Genomic DNA, 24,247 nt, shown 5'->3' with positions numbered 1-24,247 from the left:
TGATCAACTTAAAAAAACTATTAAGTTACTTCTATTGAAATGATTAAAATCCTTGATCAACAGACTATAATGCTGCACTCATAATCTGCATCCCAGATTGAACCTTCCAAAACATTGTACAAGTAAAATTTTCATGCCAGACACTATTATTTTAATTAATGTTCCACAAATAAATGTCCATGGATCGAATCGTAGTCACATTCAACTAAAAAAACAGACAACAAACAATAAAAAAACTATAATTCTCTTCTCTTAAGTGTATTTATTCAATATTGGCAAGCGCTGGAAAGAGATGAACAACCCAATTCCAAGATTTACAATTCCAATGCACTGTTCATCCCAAAGTCGGCATCAATCTTCTCCAAACGGCGTTGCGGTTCAGTGACAAGGTTGATAAGTGCACGTGTTCTCTTCTGCTCTCTCCCCATCACTACCCATCTCCTTTCTCTATCTCAGTTGAATTGGGCTCGTGGGTTCGTTCAATTTCAAGGTGGGTCGGCGAAAATTTCAATTTTTACTAGAGGGAATTTGTGGGTTCGTTCAATTTCAAGGTCGGTCGGCGAAAATTTCAATTTTTACTAGAGGGAATTGCCCAGAAGACGATGGAACTTGGATTCCGATCGATTTCTTCCACGGGGGGGCGCTTTGATTTTGAATATAATCCCATATGAAGGCTCGATTTCAATTGGGTCAATCTGGGCTTGGAGAAATGACGATGATGGGGAAGACGAGAGATCTTCTAGGAGATCTCGTGGGCCAAGGAACTATGAAATGGATGCTCTCTCGCCGTAGTTCTATAGACGAAGAGCTCGAAGAGTTGCGCCGTTCCCAGAACAAGTGGATTTCTCAGCTCTCCCCCTTCGCCAACGTAATCGTCGCCCGCTGTTCCAAGTAATCTTCTCGTTTAGATCGTCACTTCTCCACTTTAATCACGAATTATCTGTTTGGATTGTTCTTTTAATCTGATTTCATAATTTACTAGAGATATTAATCTTTTGTATTTACGATAATTCAATGTTTGTAAGATCAACGCGTTCTTCCACAGAACTTTCTGAATTATCTAATCGTTGATATTTCTTTACAGTTAGAACAGAAAATACCCAATATATACAGAATAATAGCTCCCTGGTAGGATTCTTGACGCTCCAAGTAATCTCCTCGTTTAGATTGACACTTCACCCCTCTGATCGCGAATTATCTGTTTTGATTGCACTCTTAATCTGATTTCATAATTTTAGTAATTTTAATATTTTACATTCACGATAATTCAATGTTTGCAAGATCGACGTGTACTATCTAATCATTGATGTTTCATATTCTTTCAAAAAAAAAAAATCATTGATGTTTCATAATTGATTTTTATTTACAGTTATAACATAATATAACCAATATATACAGAATAATAGTTCGTGTGTGGGATTCTTAATGCTCCATGTAATTTTCTCGTCTAGATTGACGATCCCGCCTCAGATCACGAATTATCTGTTTTGATTCTTCTCAAACCCGATTTAATGATTTCATAATTTATTCCTAATTTTCATTTTTTTTTACCATAGTTCAATATTTGTAGATCAGTGTGCACTTCCACAGAACTTTCTAACCTATCTTCTAATCATTGATGTTTCATTTCTTTAGAGTTATAACATAAAATACCCAATATATACAGAATAATAGCTCGTGCGTAGGATTGTTGATGCTTCAAGTAATCTTCTCGTTTTGGATCGACAGTTTCACGTCTGATCACGAATTATCTGTTTTGACTGTTCTCTTATTCTGATTTCATGATTTATTATAAACTTTTGTCTCTTAAATATTCGGTAATTTAATATTTGTAAGATAAGGTTGTACTTTTACGGAACTTTCTAACCTATCTAACGATGTTGAAACTCTAAACATTGACGTTTCTTTACGCTTATGTCATAATATACCCAATAATATACAGAATAATAGCTTGTGATTAGGGTTCTTGATGCTTCTAGTAATCTTCTTTTTTAGATCGACCCGTCTCCCCTCTGATCAGGAATTCTCTGTTTTGATTGTTCCCTTGATCTTATTCATGATTTATTATTAATTCTAGTCGGTGATATGTACGATAATTTAATCTTTGTAAGATCAGCTTGTACTTGTACAAAACTTTCTAACGTATCTAATGATGTTGAAACTTTAAACATTGATGTTTCTTTACAGTTATGACACAATACAACCATATATACAGAATGGTAGGTTCTAATGTATAATAGCTCATGGGCAGGATTCTCAATGTTTCGATGGACGAGTTAGAGTTGAATTTCGATATGGAGGCGTCAGAGATGATCAAGGGCAAGGATTGCTATGCGAGGAACTTGTTGGAATACTGTTGCTTCAGGGCGATCATGATTTCTGTTCAGACGCAAGATTATCTCTCTGACAAGAACTTTCGCCGGCTCACATTTGATATGATGCTGGCTTGGGAAGTTCATTCTGCCGCGAGCCAGTCAGAGGTCAAGGTTTGCCTTTCTTGCCGTTCTAATTTTGGGTTTTTATTGCCTTTCTTGATGTTGATGGTTATGATGATATTCATTGAAGATAATGGTGATGGAAAAAGGCTGAAGAATTACGATAATGGTGCTGAGAATCATGACGATGTACATAGAAGATAATGGTGATGAAAAAAAGGTTCAGGAATTATGATAGTGATGATGATGATGTTCATGAAGATCTTCCTTGGTGGATAACAATATGATTGTGAATATTGTCATGTGAATGATATGATGACAATTGTGAGCATGGTGATGTTTATGAATATCATGCTTGATGCATACAAATATGAACGTGATAATTAGTATGCCTCTGGTGATGATGATCATCATGATGATGTATATGGAATCTTTAATCGGTGCAGCCAAAAATGGTTGTGATTATTACTGCGAGTAAGCTACTGATGATTCATTCGAAAATTCTTGCTTGGTGCAAGACAAATTGGATCATGACTATTACAGCTTTGACTCGGTATTGACGAAGCTGGTCAAGGAGCTTTGACCAATTCTCGAGCACTATATAAAGCAGAGAGGGCGGGTCAAAGTAATCAAGTTACTGTTTCACAGGGCTGGACACCGGGATATCTTTCCCGATCCGGAAGGGAGAAGAGCCGATCTGCTCTTCTTCTTGTTTCTTGCTCGCTCTTCAAGCTTTCTTCTTGTCTCCATTCAAGTTCTTTCACCAGACATTTCTTGAGAATGGGAGTTGTTGTCTTGAAATTATTCGGTAATTCTTCTTTTTGAGGGGCGAGATCTCATCCAGCGAGATCATATCCCTGACCTGAGCAGTTTTAGCGGATCCCTCAGTATATTGTAAAGTTCTTGATAGGTCCTGAGAGGATCATGTCAAGTTTTGATTCTACTCAATTTTTAAAGTGTTATGATCCTTATCTTCCAAACTTCCCAATAGCCCAAGCACTCTGTCGAAGTCCCAGACCGAATGCAACCACTATCTCTCCTTTATGTCTACGCCTTCTATTCAGTCCAAATGCCAAAGATAACTCCTTTGGAGGTCCCTCCTCAAATTTTTAGCCTTCCTTTATTTCCTATCTGCCTTACCGGTCAAAAAACTGGAAGTTACTTTCCAAGGTCAGCGGCACTTGGGCTACGTGGACCATTGTCTTCCCTTTCCTGGTTATGGACCCTCTTTAATGTCCAATCTCCTTCCTACTTTCATAAACTAGTACTGGGATCATATCAGATTTTTTTTGAAGGAATGAAGGCCGAGGAGTTATGAGAATGGTGATGATGGTATACATGAAGATATTCCTTGATGCATAGGAATACGATTGTGATTATTATTATGTATTTGATGAAACTTGTGCATTCTTGATGCATGAGCATATAATTGTGATAATTATTATGAGAATGATGATGGTGATGATCACCATGATGTATTGGAAGATCTTCCATGGTGAAGATTAATATAAATGTGATTATTACTAGGTAAATTTTCATGTTGGAGATTTCTAGTTAGGATCACAGAGGGTGGAGGATGTTACGATTCCCTTGGGGGAGATATCGCAGCAGCTGCCGAGAAAATGTGAAACGACGTGGATCGGTTTCTTGAATTCAATATTTCCAAGAATAGTAATAGTCCAAGAATACGCCAGAAGATTCAAGAGTCTGAGAGAGAGATCAACTGTAGTGTGTTATGACTCCACTACGAGTCTACAAGAGGAAGCCGCATGGGCCACATCTTGGCCCGCGACCTGTAACAGAGCCCATCAGGGTGGAGGTCAGGGGAGCGAGACCCACCTTAAGAGGAGGGATCGAAGAGGAAAGCGTTAACAAAGAATCGGTACTCTTTCATTTCCCCTTCTCCTCATGAACTGATCCTCAGTGCCCTAATCTACCTTAGCGCCCGACGGACTAGCTACGCAGGAGAAGGGCTCTCTGAACCACCGGCTTCACTCCTTCCTCCCTTCTCCGAACATCTCTTTCTCTCATCCCCTTTGTTCTGAACCTTGCTGGTGGCAACGAACTGTTTTTAGTTGAATCAGCCCTGAACTCTCTACTCCTACAAAAGAGGGAAACGGGGTCTTAACATTGTGTTGTATGAGAAGGGATCAGCAGGGAGAGAAGTAAATGGAGGTAGTGGCTAGGACAAGCTGGATTGGCCATGTCCCTCTCTGGTGGCGAGAGGATCTCCCGACAAAGACACGTGGTAGATCATTCAAAGAAAAGACCTGTTCCCTTCTGTTTTGGGGTCCCTTTCTATTTATTGGTAAATCGTTGCTCAGAAATCTCTTCACACGTGGGCCGAATTACACAGCCCAATTCAATTGTATAATGGCTAGCCTTACAGCTAGTACCAAAATAGCTCTCAGTAACCTAGCCCGTGACTGCTCATCATTTCATCTACAAGAATGATTCTGATGATATATTTGAAGATCTTCCTTGGTACTTACAAACATTATTTAAGGTATTGTTTTGGGAATGATGAAGATGATAACCATAATTATGTATATGAAGATGATTCCTGGTGCAGAACAATATGCTTGTGATGAAAATGATGATCTTTCTTGGTGAAATCAAACACGCCTTGCGTTATAATTCTGGAATGATGATGATTGTTATCTTAAAAATGCATCTGAAGATGTTCCATGGTGAAGACATATGATTGTTATTATAATGAGAATGATACAAATTATCATGATGATGTTTTTAAACATCATTCTTTGTGAATCTCAGCTGATTTTCATGCGGCAGGTAGATGGAGAGAGCACAGTCGGCGTAGAAGCATTCTCCCGGATTGCGCCTGCAGTGGCTGTCATTGCTGACGTCATTACAGGGGCAAATCTATTTGAAGTTCTTGCCTCATCCACTGGGGGACGACTCCCATTCAACATCTATGAAAAATATCTGCTGGCTCTGGACAGGTTTTTTGCCTTCTCTCATTTAATGCCTCCTATTTTTACGGTACCCATATTTCTTTCCTATAAGGACACAAACATTTCTACTTTAAGATATGTTGTGATCAGGGAGGACGTACAGGGATGGTAGCCTCCCTCGTTCCCTTCCTTCCTATCTCCATGATCAGATGATAAAAAGATAGACGAGTTTTGGATCATCTCAAATGTTTTGTTTAATTTTGTGATGGGAACCTCTTCAAGACCTATCCTAGAAGCTAGGACAGCACGTGGCTCAGCTCTCGGCTGAGCCTTTGGTGGGAGCTTAGCTGTTTTAGTTGTCTTCATTGTTCATACATAACCTTTCATAGCACATTCGGGCGTGTCGTCTTTTGTCATATGAACCTGTTGGTTTCGCTGAGGTGCAATTTGCATCGTATTCAGGCAGTGTGAGGCAGGGTGGCTGTTGCGGTGATGCCCGGAGGCTTCACGCAGACTAGTTCCTACCTCTCTCTCTTCCTTCACCGTCTCTCCCACTAGGCCACCATTTGGTACCTGAACAGGTTGTTGAACTAAATCAGAGAAGATTGAATAAGAAACAAGAGACAAGCAAATAAGAGATTTTTTCTGAAGAAATATGGTGTGAGGCATCTTGAGAAAGGGAAAATAAAATGACACCCCTACTGATAACAGTCCCCCCTGTAGAGTGGTGGAGCAGGGAAGGTTAACTATGGAAGCCGTATGAATGGTGGTGAGGGCCGCTGAGTAGCCCCGTGGGAGAGGGCATTCATAACCCACATTTTTATCGAAGAAATCACTATGGTGTAATGATATAAAAATTGGATTCTGATAACAATGACATTATTGGTTGATGATTTATCAGGTTGGCATTCCCTTTGAGAGCATCGACCCTTCAGTCCTCATAAATGATGACCCTTTTGTTATCGCATTTGGTGACCTGGTTTATGGGCCATCTTCAATTTCTTGTTCGAGGTTATTGAACTATCAGGAAGAAGATAGAGTGTAGAAGCTATAAACGAGTAAGACGGGATGATAGAGTTGGGAAAATAAAGTCAACTGAATTTAACTAGATGATTCAATACCCCTGCACAGGGACAGTAAACTTATGAAGGTGAAGTCGCAATAATACCCATATTTCTAACTCTCCCCCTCACATTGATGGAGTTCCATTCTGTTGCCTCTTATTTTGCTTATACCCTCAATTTTCTTGCACTAGTATCAGCACACCAGTGTACCAGATACCATTAGAACTCCGATGTTTAGCGTGCTTCGGCAAGAGCAGTATCAGGATGGGTGACCACCTGGGAAGTCCTCATTGGTGACCACAGCATGGGCATGTGATCACAGTTCAAAATTTCAAAAAAAGAAAAATACCCTCAATTTTCTTATCTTCAAAGAAAAAAAATTCAATTTTAAGATCATGTCCATGACTGTTGATCTATAGTGGAGAATATAAAGCACGGAAGATGAAGAGTCTATCCAGTTACAATTAAACTCAATTAAACTATTGGAGCCTTAAGGAAGAGAATTACAATCATTACCCCCACTTCTAACATTCCCCAACGAGGTGATGAATGGAATTTCCTTGGACTTCCTCCTTTTTCTCTGATTTCCATATTTTTTTCTCGTCAAAGAGATAATTTTCAGCTACGGGCCTGGGGTTTTGGATCATCTTAAATCTGTTTTTTAAGACGATCATACTGAACCCATAATACGTTTTGATTTGGCAGTTTCTTTCTCTTTTCAGGATAATTAAAAGAATGAAGGTTCAGTCAGAATCATCCCACCTGTCCAGACAGAGAGCTTCCAGAGGAGAGAGAGTTCTTGCCATGGAGGGGACATTGACTACACAACCAGTGCTTGAACACATTGGGATGTCTGCCTGGCCGGGTAAGAAGTTTTGTTGGAATTAAGGTTTTGTGATATCTCCTTCACAATGGGGTCCTACTCTGTATAAAGGTAGGAAACCTTGTTGTTGATAAGTTTGGGTCTATTTGCCCCATTGTCTCCTCTCTCATTTGTTCGAGCGATGTTACCTTTACTATGGATACTTTTTTTAATGGGAATTTCTGATTTTTGGGTAGATTTTTGTCTAATGCAGGAAGATTGACTCTAACTGATCATGCACTCTATTTCGAGCCTCTTCGGGTGTTGAACTATGATAAACCAAAGGTCTATGATTTGGCTGACGATCTCAAGCAAGTCATAAAGCCTGAGTTGACGGGGCCATGGGGTGCGCGCCTTTTTGACAAAGGCGTGATGTATAGATCAGTAAACTTGTAAGTCCGAAAGAATTGAAAACTTTTTGGAATTCCTTGATTCATAAGCAGACGGGTAGAATTAATTTGTGTAATCTTTTTCTTCTGCAGATCAGAGGCAGTTGTTATAGAATTCCCAGAACTTAGTGGGAATTCTCGGCGAGATTACTGGGTGGCAATTTTGCACGAAATCCTTTATACTCATAAGTTTATAAGAAAATACCAGCTTAGAGGGCTGGAGAGGGAGGAGACCCTCTTGCGCGCTGTGCTAGGCATTCTTAGGCTGCAAGTCTTAGAAGAACTGTATCCTACGATATCTCTAAAGAATGAGTCTGTTCTCATGTTCAATCTCACATACCAGCTTCCCGGAGGCGATTCAATCCTTGAGACACTGGCTGAAATGGCAGTCTTGAGAGAGGCGGACCGAGCAAAAAAACTTTTACCACAAGGTGGAACGAGCTCCATGTCAGCGCTTTCATTCTTTTCGGACCTTGTCCTCTCGCCTCGGGTGAGCAGAGATGGATTGCTTGTGGGTGAAACTGTTGTTGGAGAACTGTCTCCTCTTGAGAAAGCTGTGCGCGACTCAAAGAAGAACTTCAAAGCAGTCAAGTCGGCTCAAGAATCGGTGGATGGAGTCAAAGTTGAGGGCATTAACAACAATGTGGCTCTCATGAAGGTACCTTATAGTCTTAATTGTCATTGCTTTTACGGGCCTTGTTGGAAGCAGGATATTTCTTCATGGAATTTTCCTATCCCTATTGTTATTGATTTCTATTCCTGCTCTCTTCTCTTCATTCCTCTCTTCCTTCTCTTTTCCACACATTTACTCCCCCTTACAGAGTTCAACAGTTGTCTAATTTCTGCATCACGGTCTGTTAAGAAGGTAAATCCGTCTATGCTTGATTGACTGGCTTCTCTTATTCGATTTGATGTGTTCCATTATCCTTTTTTACAAGATACTATTTTTCATGTTTGCAAGAGCAAAGGTCCTGTAGATTTATATGTTTCATATCTTTAAGTAGGAATATATTTAAAAATATCATCTCCTTTTAATAATAATTTCTCAAGTTTCAAACTTAGCGTTCTGAAATTTTATAGGAGCTGCTTTATCCTGTCACGGAGTTTGGAAGGTTTCTGGCGTCAGTCTACCACTGGGATGATTCTCTTAAAACATTGGTTTTCTGCTTCGTCGGCTCATACATTATTTACAGGTAGAAATCTGATTTTCTTGTGAGTAAATGCATGAAAACTCTGCCACATCTTTTCTTCGTACTGACTTGTCAGATTCCCGCAAATCTGATACATATCCATTTTATTGAATTAAGTGGGAAACAGAATAACCTTTTCCCAGGTTGATTAAGGGTCTAAATAACCCTATTTTACTGGATTGGGAATCACTCATTGTTACTTCCTTTTCACCTCTCCCTTTTTCACTCCTGCTATTCTCATATGTTCCCCATCTGGGATCAGATCAGAATCTTATTCCTTGAAAAATATTATATTCATGCACTTCCAAAAGAATCATACCATGGATGAATCCTGGGATCATTTTTTTGGAATTTTTTTATCTCTTTTATCTACTCAAGCTTTTGAAATTTGTCTGTAAATTGATATATAAACTTCCTATAAATTTATCTATTAAAGGTATTAAAAATATCAAACTTATCTATAAATTCATATATTTTTTTGAAAACATCTATAAATTCATATTTAAAGATCAATAAATACCAAATTTATCCAAAAAACTTATGAATTAACTAATCATCCATAAAAATTATCAAAAATCTTTTTGAACACAATTATCAATAGATCTATCGATATGATTCATCATTTTTTCTAACCTTTTTTTAGTCAAGTTTTCTTACTTGATCGATGGGCAGGGGATGGATCACAAGGGTGATAGCCATATTTCTCTTATTTATGGCCATATTCATGTCTGCTAGCCACCTATTTGGGCAAGGCAGGGTGGAAGAAATTAGAGTGAAGACACCTCCGCCAATGAACACCATGGAGAACCTTCTTGCCGTCCAAAACGCTGTCTCCTTCGTTGAGGAACTTGCCCAAGATGGAAATATAATTCTGCTCAAGTTTCGGTCTCTACTGCTTGCTGTCCCTCCTCAGGTAAACAAAATCATGTTAGAAGTGTTCCAGAATTATTTTATCATCTATTTAGAAACCAGAATCACATGAAATTATTTTATTTAATGTTTTATGTTGAGATCTAAACGTCTTCGTGATTTTATGATATGGATACTGAGTTCATCCGTCTGCTTTTTTGTCTTCCATATGTTCTCCAATTTCATTTTTTTGAATATTTTTAGGATATTATTTATTTTTTAGGCTATTATCTGGCCTTTAAAAGATTCATTTCCTGTAATTTTTTGGCACTTTTCTCCCCGAGTATATTTTTCATTCATTACTTACTTAGCTATCTTATCATATAGTTATTCGATTTTTTTTCTCATTATTATACTTGATGCATGTTTCTTGGAATCTACATATCTGACATAGGTAAACAAAATCATTCTAGAGGCATTCCAAATTGTTTTTTTTTGTCATTATCCCATTGACCAGCAATTTCCACTCAGATATGTAGATTCCAGAATTATCTGAATATTTTTATCGTTTGATCTTGATAATTCATATTCTTCTTCATCTTCCATACGTGATCCATTTTCATGTTTTTGAATATGTTAGGGTATGTTTAATGATTATATTTCCATTCTCCAGTCTTCAAGAGATTTCAGTTTTTGAGAGATATTTTCTCCCCTAATATTTTTCAGATATTGTTTTATTACTTGTTTAGCTATCATTTAGTAGTATGATTTTGACTTTTGTAAATGATCCCTATCTCATAGCTAGGGAGAGAATGAATTCAGCCCTCGTACGTTGTGGAACCGTTTTCATAACTTATGTTTGCTATGCATTTATCTTGACTAATTCTTAATAGAGTATCTGTTTTGTATCATGTCCATAATAATGCGAATGCCTTAGTTATCCAGCTAGTTTTACATATCTTGTTAGTTGCATCAGTCATTGTGATATTTGCTGACCGATAAGTTCATGAATCCTTTATTACTTATTTGATCATAATTCTTCAGTATAAATTAAGATGTCGAATTTCACTCATCATTGCTCAAAGCTGATTAAGATGTCGAATTGCACTACAAGGGTTAGCCAACAATGATGAATTTGTCATCCATGATGATTTTTTTCTGAATGTGCGAACACCATTCAGAAAAATCTTCCACTCATCATCTTTAATCTAAAAAATCACTCCTCTTCTCCAAGTGGAGAATGACTTTATCTTCTATCATGACAGTGGCAATACATGACGTGTGAATATAATTCGTTGTCATCTTTGTTGACAATGACGATGATGAGTTCATCATTGACATGTGGATGATGAGACAAGTTTGTCATCGTCTCTGTTGTTGTGAGAAACTCACTCCAAAAATTCTTCCCTCTTCTCCAGATGGATGATAATAGCTTTCATTGTGACAATCCATCATCATCATCATCATCATCTTACCGGGAATCCTACTCACCACCACATTGGACGTGCAGAAATTTTCCGGCAGAATAAGAAAAAAGATCAAATTCCCACCCTGCACACTCATCTCCCTATCTAATCAAGGTCGATTATTGAACTATTATTTCTATGTCGTTAATGCAACCAAAAGAAGTATTATCCCCGCATGATCGTTGAAACTGATGCAAATATATGTATAACTTCCCTGTAAAATTTATGAGGTCAATTACTCTCATCAGTGCTCAAACTGTTTCCTATTATCTTTCTAATCAGCTGATCATCAACGATGTCGACTATCATTAACACATGTAGAATTTTGACTCCACAAAAGCATATCTCCTGTAGTAATTGAGATGAGTTCTTAATTATGATTATTTTTTATATCGTGTCGACAAAAAGAAAATAGTTAAATTACTCATCTCCCTTTAAAAGGTGAGTGATAACACCCTTATTGGGTTCCTATCAAAATGTACTCTAAGCTTGTGAAATGAGGAAACAGTCCCTGATTTAGGACTGCTCAAGAAGGGAGACTAAGAGGTAGAAGAGATGCTGGTGCTAAGATCGTCACTGGAATGAGAGGGATAGGAGGCCAGGAGAATGGTATGAAGCAATGCAAAGGGAGGGAGGGACGGAACGGTGGCTCTTAAGTTTACCCTCTTTGCTAATATCTAACTCCTCTTCATCCAGGGAACTCTCTAGCATCATCCAAATTACATTGAAGACAATACGTCTCCAGATGAACGTACCAATTCTGATAAATCCTGAGAGGAATATATCATATACGATGGATATCGTCTCAGTGAGTTATCATCTATTTCTTAATGCTGTACTTCTTTTTTATTTTTCCTCAAATACAGCCCAATTTACTTTATTCACCTTCACAAAAATTCTACAACCAGATTCATTCCCTTTTGTTAATTCCTTGTTTTTATCTAGTTCCATAATTACTGTTAGCATGAGTCAGTTTAACCAACATATGACCAATTACTTTCTCTGGAACTTAAAACAGCTTTACTACTTTTTCAGGCAACAAACCAGGTCATAGTTGGGCTAGTTCTAGGGGCTCTGGCCATGCTTCTGCTGCCCAGCAAGTTCACCCTCTTTGCTGCCTTCCTGGAACTCTTCACCAGGCAGTCTCCACCAAGGAAACCCAGCACAGAGCGTTGGATGAGGCGGCTGCGAGAATGGTGGGTCAGCATCCCAGCAGCTCCTGTTGCCCTTTGTGGGGAAGATGGGGACAAGAAGAGGAGGTGAAGGCAGATAATGATGCCCCCCCTAATTCCCATCTTCTGCATCTTCAGGTTAAGAGTAAGTATAAATAAATAATAAGAATAATTTCCATTTAGGAAAAGTATCACTGTCTCTGTACAGGGTTGGGCCTTCAGGTTTTCCATGTGTCAGCTAAATTTCAGTATAGATGGAGGCAACAAATGAAGGTGAAGGCTGTCTTCGGCATCTTGGGGTTAATTAAAAGCATAAGTAGTTAACAAGAATAATGTCCTTTTAAGGAAAGTATCACTTTCTCTGTACAGGGTTGGACCTTCTGGCTTTCCATGTGCCTGCTGAATTTCAGTTCAGATGGAGACAACAAATGAAGGTGAAGGTGGATAGTGCCCATCTTCTGCATCTTGGGGTTAATAATATACATAAGTAATTAACAAGATAATTTCCGTTCAAGGAAAGTATCATTGTCTCTGGGCAGGGTTAGGCTTTAGGCTTTCCATGTGTCAGCTGATTTTCATCATAGATCGAGAGAAGAAAAAGGAGATGAAGGCAAAAATTGTGATCATTCCCTGGTGCCCATTTTCTACATCTTGTACATATAATAATATGGATAAATGAGAAGACTGATTCTATTAAAGGAATATATATCTGAGTCTGTACAGTGTTGGACCAAAAGGCTTTCCATGAGTCAGCTTTGTTTGGTCACAGATGGAGACAATGAATGGTTGTGGGAAAAAAAAAATCATGATTCCATAGTGCCCATTTCTATAGACTTTTGCGTGATAATCCCATAAGAGCCATTTTACTTCAGGAATATTACATTTTAAGTTCATTGCCCCCAGTGCCCATTTGTTGCAAATCAAATATAACAGTATGGATGAATATATAATAATAAAATTTTATCTAAGTAAAGAATCTTCATTTCTGATCAGGATTGCGCTATGTATGCTTCCATTTGTCTGCTAGGTTAGGGAGTAGATAACAGCAAGAAATTGAGATGAAGGGGAAAACTTCACAAATCCTCGGTACCTATTTCCCAAGTATTTTGCATAATAAATCCTTAGTACATGTTACGCCAATTTGGTTTGGGAGAATATTACCTTTGATAGTTTCTTGATGCCTCCCTAGTGCCACATTGAGCTTAATAAAAACTATAAATAAAGTGCCATTGTTTTTTAACAGGGTTGGGCTGTAAGAACAGATGGTGAAGGGAAAGAAAATGTTCTATGTTACTTCATATTATTTTTGTTTAATAAAGTAGTAGCCTAATAAATGACATATTTGCACAGGAAAATATTATGCAAAATTTAAATGAGTCAATGAGGTAGAGCTTAAGCTGAATGAATACTAATTAAAATTTTAAATGATTAAATATTCAAATATTAAATATGAAATATTAAATATTAAATAATAATAAAAATAAATAAAATATTATATACAAACGTGAAGACATGTTTATGGAATTATATTTGTGAATAATTGTCTCAAATGGTCGGCCAAATACTTTTGTCAAAGGATAAATATTGATCATCATGTATTTATTATTGTTTAAACTAGGGTTTTATAAATTAAAAATTTATTATCTTTGGATTAAAAGGGAAAGCTCTTGCTATTGTGAAAACTACTGGGGCGTAAATAACTGTTGACATTTACTGGGGGTAAATGAGATAATTCATTTTCTTCTGTACGTTGGATCTTTACATAATCTAGCCACATATAAATGAAAGGATAAATTCCTTAAAAATTATCTCTCATTGGAAAATACTCACTGATGCGCTCTTCTCACTTTTGTATATCCTTTTAATGTCAACAACTTTTACAGCTGGATCTTGCGATAAATTATCATTTCTTATATTTGTTATCTCATACAAAAATATGAGCCCCATCTTAGGTTAGAATCAGTAAAAATATGATATAGTTACTAAGATTGATGGACCTAAAGTCAATTCCCACGAGCTCTGCTCCATGTCATGGAATGGTCAAATCTTCCAAGGGAGAAATAAAGTCAAATAAAACTGGGAAATCAAGAAGTAAATTCATGGAAATAAAGATTAATAAAAAATTCTATTATCTGAGCATAAAGCTGATTGAGTGAATATTTGATATTACGATGATAAACTAATCATAGTATGAACACATCAAGACTTGAACCTTTCCGGATAGTGATTACTTGTTTTATTCCTGTTAGATGAGGGTTCAAATCTATATCACATCAAACGAATAATGCCTAATACAAAAATGGATATAAAAGGCAGTTTTACCATCTCGTATTGTTTTTTTCATGAATCGTTGATTTTTTTTGTAGATCCAAATAATGTTTTGATTATATCTTCTTTCAGGTATAGTCCACACCATCAAAAGATATCTAATAATCTTAATTAAGATAGTAAATTAAATGTCCAATTGATAAATCTTGAAATTGTTTACGTTAAGTCAGATCTTGTGAAACAAAAGTATCAGAACTGGACTACGTTATTTTAATGAAAGGGGATGTCATTTGAACATGGATTCAAATAAATACAATGTGATATCCAAAAGAGAAAGATGAGATTGCCACTTTTACAAGAAAAATAAAGCCAAAGACATGCGGGTTGAAATTTAATTTTTTGAATATTTCTTAAGAATCAAGGACAGTTACTAACTTGCTAACAGCTAGAACTGTACATATTTCCAAAGAATTAAGTAGACATAATGTATTATTAAAAAACCAACAAAAGTGTGGACTATTCCCTAATCTTATCATGGATACTATATTTTATTGGTTTTTTAATAATAATCTTTTCATGGATATTATATTTTACCCAAAGCCGCACATTATTAAATACCAATACTCTAAAGCTCAAAGCTCTTGGCCCCATGAATAATAGAAAAATCAATTCTCAAAAACTTGCTGAATATAGACTTACTATGAAGCTCTCTTATATCTGACACCAAGGCTTTTATTTCACTGAGCTGGATCCTTATCATTTTTCTCTTCCACCTACCCCTCATCACTTTGACATCACTTTTTACTGTTATTTTGGCAAGATTTAAAAAAAAAAACTTAACTCAAGAATAACCACAAATTGTAGAAAAACAAAATCATCTTGATGTTGCAGTCAGGGGATTTGGCCAGATCCCCTCCAGATCAAAGACACTAAAGTTGTCATAGAGCAATGAACCATCCTCCTTGTAATGGAGGAGGTAGTAGCAGTCCTTGCAGAAGAAACAGGGGTTCTTCGCCGCCCATCGATCATCGATCGTAGCCATCGTTGACCGCTTAATGTTGCAGATAGAGCACTTGGGATGCTGCTTTCGAATGGTGAATGTTAACAGTGGGTAGGATAGCTTGTCCTGATCATCATCAGGATGAACTAGCCGCATATCCCTGATCACAATAACATGCCTGCAGTTCCCCTGGATATCCATTGTTTAATGATTTGGATGCATATCAAAGGTCCATGTATAGATATTGATGAAAGAACTACAGGCAACATAAGAAAAAGTGGAGGAAAATCAGATAAGTTGAAGATCCATGGTTGAACAGTAGATTTTAGGGTTATATGTTTCAGCAGAAAATGAATGCTTTATCTTGTTCTTTTAGAAGTACCTTTAAAGTCTCTTAATGTTTAATATGATCCTTTTTTCCAGCTGAAAATGTATCGTTTTAGAAAGTAATTCAAAAGTACTTTAATATTTACCAGCCTGGATAAATTTTCAAGAGACTAAGTGAATAAGGAAAGATTGAGTTATAGAGGTTTCAGACGGTCAGTTAGTTAATTTCTGTTTTCCAGTACAAAATGAGTTCTTTAAGAAACACTTTTTAAGTCCCTTGATGTTTACCGCCCCGGATTAAATATTCAAAAGAATAAGCGACTGAGGGAAGATGATATTTCAAGAGATTTCAGACTGCTGGGTTAGATAATTTTTATTTTATGGTCTCTTATTTTTTATGGAATTTGAGGATTTGTTCACGGCGAAGTGGAGTCCTCAAGGGTTTTAAAAACCGGTCCAGGGTTTTAACCTATGGGCTAATTTTGACAGAAAATGTAATTTTGGGAACAATAAATACGTTAGAGATGTTAATTATGAAGAAAGTTGCTTTCTTGAAAACGATGAAACGAACAACAAAGATGAAAAACAAAGGAGAACGGAGCTGGTCCTAGTGTGTTGAAAATCAATCTAATATACTGTACGATAAAATATCATCAAAAATCCAAATTCATTTCTAACTCAAACTGGAAAATAAAATGAGACTCAACTTCAAAGGAGAATGAGACTTATTTGATAGAAGTGAAATTCCATATAGTGAAAAGTATGGATCTAAATGAGAACCGTACCTGATGACAATAGAGATACCCGGAACCAAGTCTGAAATGAAGATCACGGAAGTAGATCTTGTCCATGTCCATGGCGCTGAATGAAGGAACTTCAGAGATGGTCAAATCTTCCAGCAACTTCTTACGTCTTTTAACTTCACTGGCCACAATGAATTCCCACTTCTCTTTGGCCTCATTCCGACTGTTGACAAGCCACTCCAATATCGGTTTGCTGTAATCTACGGCATGTGGGTCCCTTAGATCGTTCAAGAATAGACCCTGATTGATGAATAAAAAATCTACAATTAACACACACAAATATACATAGAGATCTAAGGAAGAAGAAGAGATTGGAAGAGTTATAAATAGATCACCTCAATGAGAAAATACCCTGAGGGGTCAGATTGACCAGATTTTTGCATCAAGCGATCAGTTGAACAGTAGATGTTGTCTCTCAATGCCGTCAGTTTTTGAGAACCGAGGACAAAGAGCTCCTGGGTCTGAGATATAATGGAAGTGAAATTGTAATTTGACAGATTTTATAAAATCAATTCATGTGATGATTAATTTTCAGCACATTATAATAACAATAAATTGAAAATTGGTAAACGGAACACACGCCATATTGTTATCAGTGAATTCCCAAACAGAGTATAATGCAATTCCCGCCCCCCCCAAGGTGCACTTTTGTCTTTTGTCCCTGGATAAGTACTCTATCAATAGGTGTATCCCCCCAAGAGAAGACAGACAATAAGATATAGTTGCTAGGGCCAATTCAGCGGGAGTGGAGAAATAAGGAGGACCCGCCGGATTTCTTCCACTTGATAGAGACCTACATCAAGGTCTCTATCAGAGTATAAGTTTCATCCTCTCTTCAACGGCCAAGTTATTATTTCACACCCCAACTCTCTGATAAGAACCTTGATGTAGGTTCCTATGAAGCAAAAGGCTAGAAAAAATGAAAGGAGATAAGAGAGAGAAAGAGATTAAATGAGAAAGATAAGTGAGAGATAAATAGAGAGAGATAAGTGAAAGAGAGAAACAGAGAAAAAGAGATAAGTGAAAGAGAGACAGATAGAGAGAGACGTGTGAAAGAGAGAGGCAGAGAGAAAGAGAGACAGACAAAGAGAAATAAGTGAAAGAGAGAGACAGAGAAAGAGAAATAAGTGAAAGAGAGAGACAGAGAAAGAGAAATAAGTGAAAGAGAGAGACAGAGAAAGAGAGATAAATGAAAGAGAGAGACAGAAAGAGAGAAGAGAGAGAAAAGTAAAAACGAGAGACAGATAGAGAAAGAGAGAAGAGAGAGATAAGTGAAAGAGAGAGACAGATAGAGAAAGAGAGAGATAAGTGAAAGAGAGAGACAAAGAGAGAGAAAGAGAGATAAGCGAAAGAGAGAGACAGAGAAAGAGAGATAAGTGAAAGAGAGACAGATAGAGAAAGAGAGAGGCAAGTGAAAGAGAGAGACAGATAGAGAAAGAGAGAAGAGAGAGATAAGAGAAAGAGAGAGACAGATAGAGAAAGAGAGTGACAGAGAGAGATGGAGAGAGAAAGAGAGAGGCAAGTGAAAGAGAGAGACAGATAGAGAAAGAGAGAAGAGAGAGATAAGAGAAAGAGAGAGACAGATAGAGAAAGAGAGTGACAGAGAGAGATGGAGAGAGACAGAGATAAGTGAAAGAGAGAGACAGGGAGAGAGAGAAAATGAAAAGGAGGCTGATAGAGAGAGAGACAGAGTTGTTGAGACAAACTGCAATATAATTCTTGATTATTGACTGCTTCCCAAAGAATGGGCTTCATTGACTTGAAGGAAATTACAGCACATAAAATTGACCATAATGCCCCTAATTGGCAAAAGTGCCAAAATAACACTTGGGGTAAGGACTGTGATAAGGTCCTCCGTAGGAATTAGCATATGAAGAAAAGAAGGAAGCACAACCAACCACGTGCCACTTAGATTCACGTGTGGCACTTCGAGTTGCATGGGTGACAGGAACACTCGCCTATCAATAAAAGAGGAACAGAACCAAGATGAGGGTCATCTACCTTTTTCAAGGTTTGCCAATTGCGGCAAGGGCTGGTGCTCAAGAGATCCTCTCGTCCAGAGGAGGGGCCGATCCGGCAAGATCCTCCACTATCGTTCTGTTCTCCTTTTCTTCAAAAAAAAAAATGGTTCTGTTCTCCCTTTACTCTCCATTCTCTCTTCTTCCTTTGCATGTGAAATCCCTAATGGATTACATTATTGGACAGGATTTCCATTTCTATCTTTGAATGGTGGAATCAAGTTCTTGTTCAGTCAATACTTTGCTACAAGATTCAGGAGTGTAACAGATCGCATCTCCAGCCTATGTAACAATAGGAGCAGTATAAGGAAAACTTCTAAATAGAAGAGAAAGTAAACGATAACAAAAACATAAAGAACGCGTTACATGCCTTCTGCATTGAAAATCGGCTATCATACACCTCCACGCAGAGGAGGACTTCTGGCTGGGCCACTGGATCATGTTGATCCTTGTTTGATGATCTGACCTAGGTAGCACAAAAACGAGAAAGCAGAGCTAAATAATGTTTTACTCTCAACTAAAACAATAAAAAATGTAGGTTAGTTTCACGCATAAATTGTTGGCTGGTGGGATTAATACAAAAGAGTATGAGATCGCCCAATTCAGGAACTAAAATTAAATTAAGTAAAGAAACACTGACCTTGGGGAAGGACTTAGTCGACCTGAGAGTGTGCAATCTCCACAATGAGTCTGCTTTTGAGGTCTCTGACCTAGATGCTGGTATCGAAGTTCCACTATGAAAAGTAAATAGGATAAGATATAGAATAAAAAAATCACTCTGGATGTAAAAATAAGAACCTGGAACTCCATATTGCAGTAAAGAATAATTAAATTGCTCGAATGTCTTGCAGAAACATCAATGCATGTGTTCTCAGGAATTTGGCAAAAGTGTTTATGGGCTACGTTGAGGAGAATGGAAAATGTTTGGTTTTTTCATAAATAGAAAATCCCTATTGCTCCATTAGTTCCATCTTTATCCATCAGGTTCAGGCGTAGGGCTAACCGGAACGAGTGTAATCTGGCAGCTGCTTTGTCTGCATCTTGAATCTGCTTGATTCTTGCAAATTGTTCCACGCTTTTGAAATTAGCATTCTAACAATGGCAAACAATTTAATAAGAACAGAAATAAGATAAAAGGAAAAAATCAGGATTCAAAATAAGAATAAGTTAGAATGTCAAACGTAAATTACATTAATCAGGCAAAGGATAAAAAAACAACTAAATGAGGGAATCTTACGAATAATCTTGTGGAATTAATTTGTTCTTTAATTGATGTAGGATTTCAAACCGTTCACTAGCGGAATGAAGATGGGTCGAGTACCACATTCAGACTGGTCAGGCAATAGGGTGAGATTGGTTGATTAGCCCTAGTAGGTTTTTTCTATAAAATCGAACCCACCGACCGGCCAATTTAAGTAGATAGAATGGAAAGAACTGAGAGGAATTCTGAGCCGAAGTTACTTTCATCTAAGTTCATAAAATCTTTCATCATGAGACTACACAGCCAATGGGTCAATCTCATTGCCACCGAAAATCAATACAACAAACTAATGATGTCTACTCTACAGATGCTGATTAAGCCAGACTGGTTCAAAAAAACAATGGTTAATTTAGAGTGACTAATGAAAAGGTTTACTTCATTGATAAACGTAGAAATGCTACACTATTTATAAACTGATTGGCGACTCAAATTTATGACCAACTGTTAAGCATCATGATCACCCAAAACTAGTCATCGTCTGCAGCATGAGTGACGACATTTTCTTCATGGTAATTATCATTCTGGTGGCAGATGAATGATGATGACTATGAGTATGATAAAATCCGTTGTAGGACTTATTGGAAAGAAGCTTATCCAGGTCTACCGGATTGGACCCAGATGACTATAGGGCCGACCTTAGCTTAAAGGCCAATGAACCCTATTTATCTCCCTATTTTTATATTTTGAACATAAACACCTTGTACAGATCATTAGAGTTTGGCTAAGAAGTATTTTGGTTATTCCAAGCTGCATCCAGCTAGGGACACCCTGCTGCATCTGGCAGGGTGAAGACTGCCATTATTTTCATTCCTCTCTTGTATCTCTCTCTGGTAAGGTTCCCCTGCAGGATTCTATCAGTTTTTTTCTCGTCGTCTCCAGGGTCGTATCATCATTTGAGCGAGATTACAGAGGGAGAGTGCCAAGAGGTGATGATATATCATTGTCATCATCATTCTGGTGAGGATGAATCACAGGACAGTGATAACTTGTCAACGCCATTGAGGATGACGGACGCTACAAGGGAATGATTCCAAAAAATCGAGAAAACGATTATAGAAGACATCCAGAAGGATGGCAATGGCTACAGGCCCAGATTCAGCAAAAAATTTTTTGTTTTCCTTAGGGGACAGCGACATGAATTTAATAGGACCTACTCTTTAGGGAAAAGATGGAAATACTTTTGACAGACCCCAGTTTAAAAGGGATAAATCTGTCACATTAGATTTGAAAATTAAAGCACATCACATGCATCTGAGTCAGGCTACCCCAATCGTACAGGAATGCAAAAAGATGTAAAAGTAAAATATGCCCCAGAAACTTTTCTTTGAATTTCAAAAAAATAAAATAACCAGCTCAATGATCGTGGAGTAAGAATCATTGCCTCCAGCTCTCGGGCCCTAGTATCCCTATCAAAGAGTTTTCCTCTTTTTTTCCTCGTAAAAATTCGTAGGGCTTTCTCTTCTGCTGGAGTCTCTCCACGTGGCATAGGAACAACATTCGACCCCTCTAAGCTGACTGACATGCTCGTCGAACAAGCAGTCTCCCTACAGAAAGAAAACAAATCACATGTAAGATTTCACTAAATGGATGAACTCAAAACTGTAGTAAAATTTAAGAAATTTCATAGGAAAAAAGCAAGAGCAGGAATAAAGTATATCCTACTTGACAACTACCAGATTCTTAAGCTTTGATGTTGATACCCAAAACTTTCCGAGACATATTTGAAGGTTCTGGCTTGGAATCTTTTTCTAGGATGCCTCAATAGAGTCTTTTTTCTTCAATTTAAGACGCAAGGTAAGCAAAAAGTAGGCCATGAAACTAAATTTGCACAAATAATCTAAAGGTTCTCGCAGACCATGTCTGTCAACCATTTAATTAAGTTTCAGATTTTGTAGGCTTAAATCCAACCTAAAAATTTTCCAGCGCTTTTCATTAAAGAATCCTATTAGGACAATGAGAGGAAGGATAGATTAACTAAATTCTAGCGATAATCCATCTGAAAGCTAAAAAATGAAAACAAACAGCCACAAACATTTCCACATTGTTCTCCACTTGTATCCTCCTGGATAACAATCCGTCCTCAGATTCCTGCAAACATAAAACCCAATGTTCTCTCAAATTAGGCTTTCAAATTCGCAGAAGGTGAGGTTCAAATCATTTTCAACTACCTTCAACGCCTCCAAGGCCTTCTCCACAAGCTCCTCCTCCGTAAAAACCCTGAGTTCATCTACTCTGAAATGCAACAAAGGCATAATATATAAGACCAGCAAACCAAGTTTGGGATCCGAAGTTAAGAAAGGAAAGGAAACGTAAACATAATCTAGCAATAATACATTTTAAAGACGAAAAAGCTGAAGAAAAAAATCCACAGACATAAGATAAAAGATATACAACGTAAGGAATGGAAAAACTAGGCGGGAGAGGTATAGAAGGCTAAAACCCTTGAGATTATATCGGACCCATCTCCCTCATCTCCTCAATAATCCTATCCCTCTCTCCATCCATCTATTTATCTACATATCTATCTATGTGTCTGTCACAGTCTAACTATCTATCCATCCATCTATTTATCTACATATCTATCTATCTGTCTGTCATAGTCTAACTATCCATCCATCCATCCATCCATCTATTTATCTACATATCTATCTATCTATCTGTCTGTCACAGTCTAACTATCTATCCATCCATCTATCTGTCACTCTTTCCATTCATCCATAAGTCAATATATCAATTTATCAATCAATCTATTTGTCTGTAACTCAATCTATATACCTATCTATCTGCCTCTCTACCTATCTAACTATTTATCTTTCTACCAATCTATATAGTTATTTATTTATGTACCAATCCACCCATTTATCTGTCTCTGTCTATCTAACTATCTATCCCTCCGTCTCTCTGTCACTCTACCCATTCATCTATGAGTCAATCTATCAATTTATCAATCAATCTATTTGTCCGTCTCTCAGTCTACATACCTATCTATCTGCCTATCCATCTATCTGTAAGTTGTAATTCTACTAATCAAAATCTATACATCCATCCATCTATCTGTCCATCTATCCATCCATCTGTCAGTCTATCAATGTATCAACCTATCTTTCTGTATATATCTCTGCCCATTACATATCTATCTTTCTTACCTATCTATCTGCCTTTCTATACATTTATCTATCAATCAATCCACCAATCTATCTGCCACTCGTATATATTCCTCAACATGTCAATTTATCAATGTTTCAATCGATATATTTTTCCGTTTCTCAGGCTACACAACTATCTATCTATTTTTCCGCCAATCCATCTATTTACCATTCTACCGATTATCTATCTATCCATCCATCTATCAAGAACTCACGAGAGCTGATCATCGAACACAGCCGTCGTGGAAAGCTCCGACATTAAACCCTGCGAGAAAGACAATAAAATCAAAAACCCAGAAATTTATTTACTTGTATGAGACGCTACGAAGGAGATCATACCTGAATTTCTTGGACAACGGCGATTTGGAATGAGCTCGGATTGGTGATTTGGCTAATATAGTCGGTGAAGTAGACTGGGCCGCCAAGCGCGAAGTGAACTCCGTCGCCCGCTGCTGATCGTTTTGCCTTCTCCGTCGTCTCCTCTCTCTCCATTGCTACAAGCTCTTGCCGCCATGGCAATCTCTGCTGCCTCTCTAATATTTATACTTTTCCATAATTCAACATTCAAAGTTTTTTTAAAATTAATATTAGTTTTGATTAACTGAGGAACTTTGGGAAATGGGATCAGAGGAAAGATAGTATACTCTTGCATAATTCTACTTTAAAATTTGTTAACTTTTTAGTAGTTTTGGCCATTTGGGGGATCTAGGAAAAGGAGAGAACATAGTTAATACTGTATGATTTTGCATTAATTCTACTCCCAATATTAATCATTTTGTTGCTTAAGGAAAACGGGATCAGATGAAAAAAATGTATACTCTCTCATAATTTGTTAATTTGCTACTAGTTTTGCCCATTTGGGGGATCTAGGAAAAGGAGATCATAGTTAATGATATGTGCTTTTGCATTTAACACTTCCACTTTTAATATTTTTGTTAATAATTTTGACGAAATGGGGAACCTAGAAAAATGAGACTGTGGTAATACTATATACTTGAGAATTGGTATAAGTTTATTATTAATTTTTTTTCCAAAATGGATAATCAAGGAAAAGGAGATCATATTTAATATTGTATGCTTTT

General features: G+C 37.3%; 2 protein-coding genes across 10 annotated transcripts; one reads left to right on the top strand and one right to left on the bottom strand.

The window, feature by feature from the left end:
• Positions 1-297: 297 nt before the first annotated feature.
• On the top strand, positions 298-12,593 carry LOC144702992 (uncharacterized). 7 transcript variants are annotated; one of them, XR_013581445.1, is made up of 11 exons: positions 298-891; positions 2,252-2,486; positions 5,229-5,398; positions 7,137-7,279; positions 7,491-7,668; positions 7,759-8,323; positions 8,746-8,858; positions 9,528-9,768; positions 11,691-11,779; positions 11,867-11,978; positions 12,206-12,345. XR_013581445.1 is itself a non-coding variant. In XM_078575042.1 (9 exons), exons 1-9 carry the CDS (start codon positions 668-670, stop codon positions 12,431-12,433), a joined length of 2,091 nt encoding a protein of 696 aa, XP_078431168.1. In that variant the 5' UTR covers positions 298-667; the 3' UTR covers positions 12,434-12,593. The 7 variants fall into 7 exon arrangements, 4 of the variants coding, with proteins under 4 accessions (XP_078431168.1, XP_078431167.1, XP_078431169.1 ...); XR_013581447.1 differs by having other exon boundaries at positions 11,679-11,779; XR_013581446.1 differs by lacking the exon at positions 11,691-11,779.
• Positions 12,594-15,431: 2,838 nt separating this feature from the next.
• On the bottom strand, positions 15,432-23,670 carry SRD2 (snRNA activating complex family protein). Of its 3 annotated transcripts, none has more exons than XM_078575834.1 (11): positions 23,505-23,670; positions 23,381-23,430; positions 22,188-22,251; positions 22,052-22,107; positions 21,401-21,563; positions 19,762-19,850; positions 19,399-19,492; positions 19,129-19,224; positions 17,076-17,201; positions 16,723-16,980; positions 15,432-15,799 (listed from the first exon to the last, which is right to left on the bottom strand). In XM_078575834.1, exons 1-11 carry the CDS (start codon positions 23,655-23,657, stop codon positions 15,485-15,487), a joined length of 1,464 nt encoding a protein of 487 aa, XP_078431960.1. In that variant the 5' UTR covers positions 23,658-23,670; the 3' UTR covers positions 15,432-15,484. The 3 variants fall into 3 exon arrangements, with proteins under 3 accessions (XP_078431960.1, XP_078431961.1, XP_078431962.1); XM_078575835.1 differs by having other exon boundaries at positions 15,614-15,788; XM_078575836.1 differs by having other exon boundaries at positions 15,732-15,866.
• Positions 23,671-24,247: the final 577 nt, after the last annotated feature.

The sequence above is a fragment of the Wolffia australiana genome, chromosome 5 (genome assembly GCF_029677425.1).
Source record: "Wolffia australiana isolate 7733 chromosome 5, ASM2967742v1".
In the NCBI taxonomy this organism is placed as follows: Eukaryota; Viridiplantae; Streptophyta; class Magnoliopsida; order Alismatales; family Araceae; genus Wolffia; species Wolffia australiana.
Note: the sequence above shows the minus strand (reverse complement) of the source record. Positions and strands in the feature narration are given on the sequence as shown.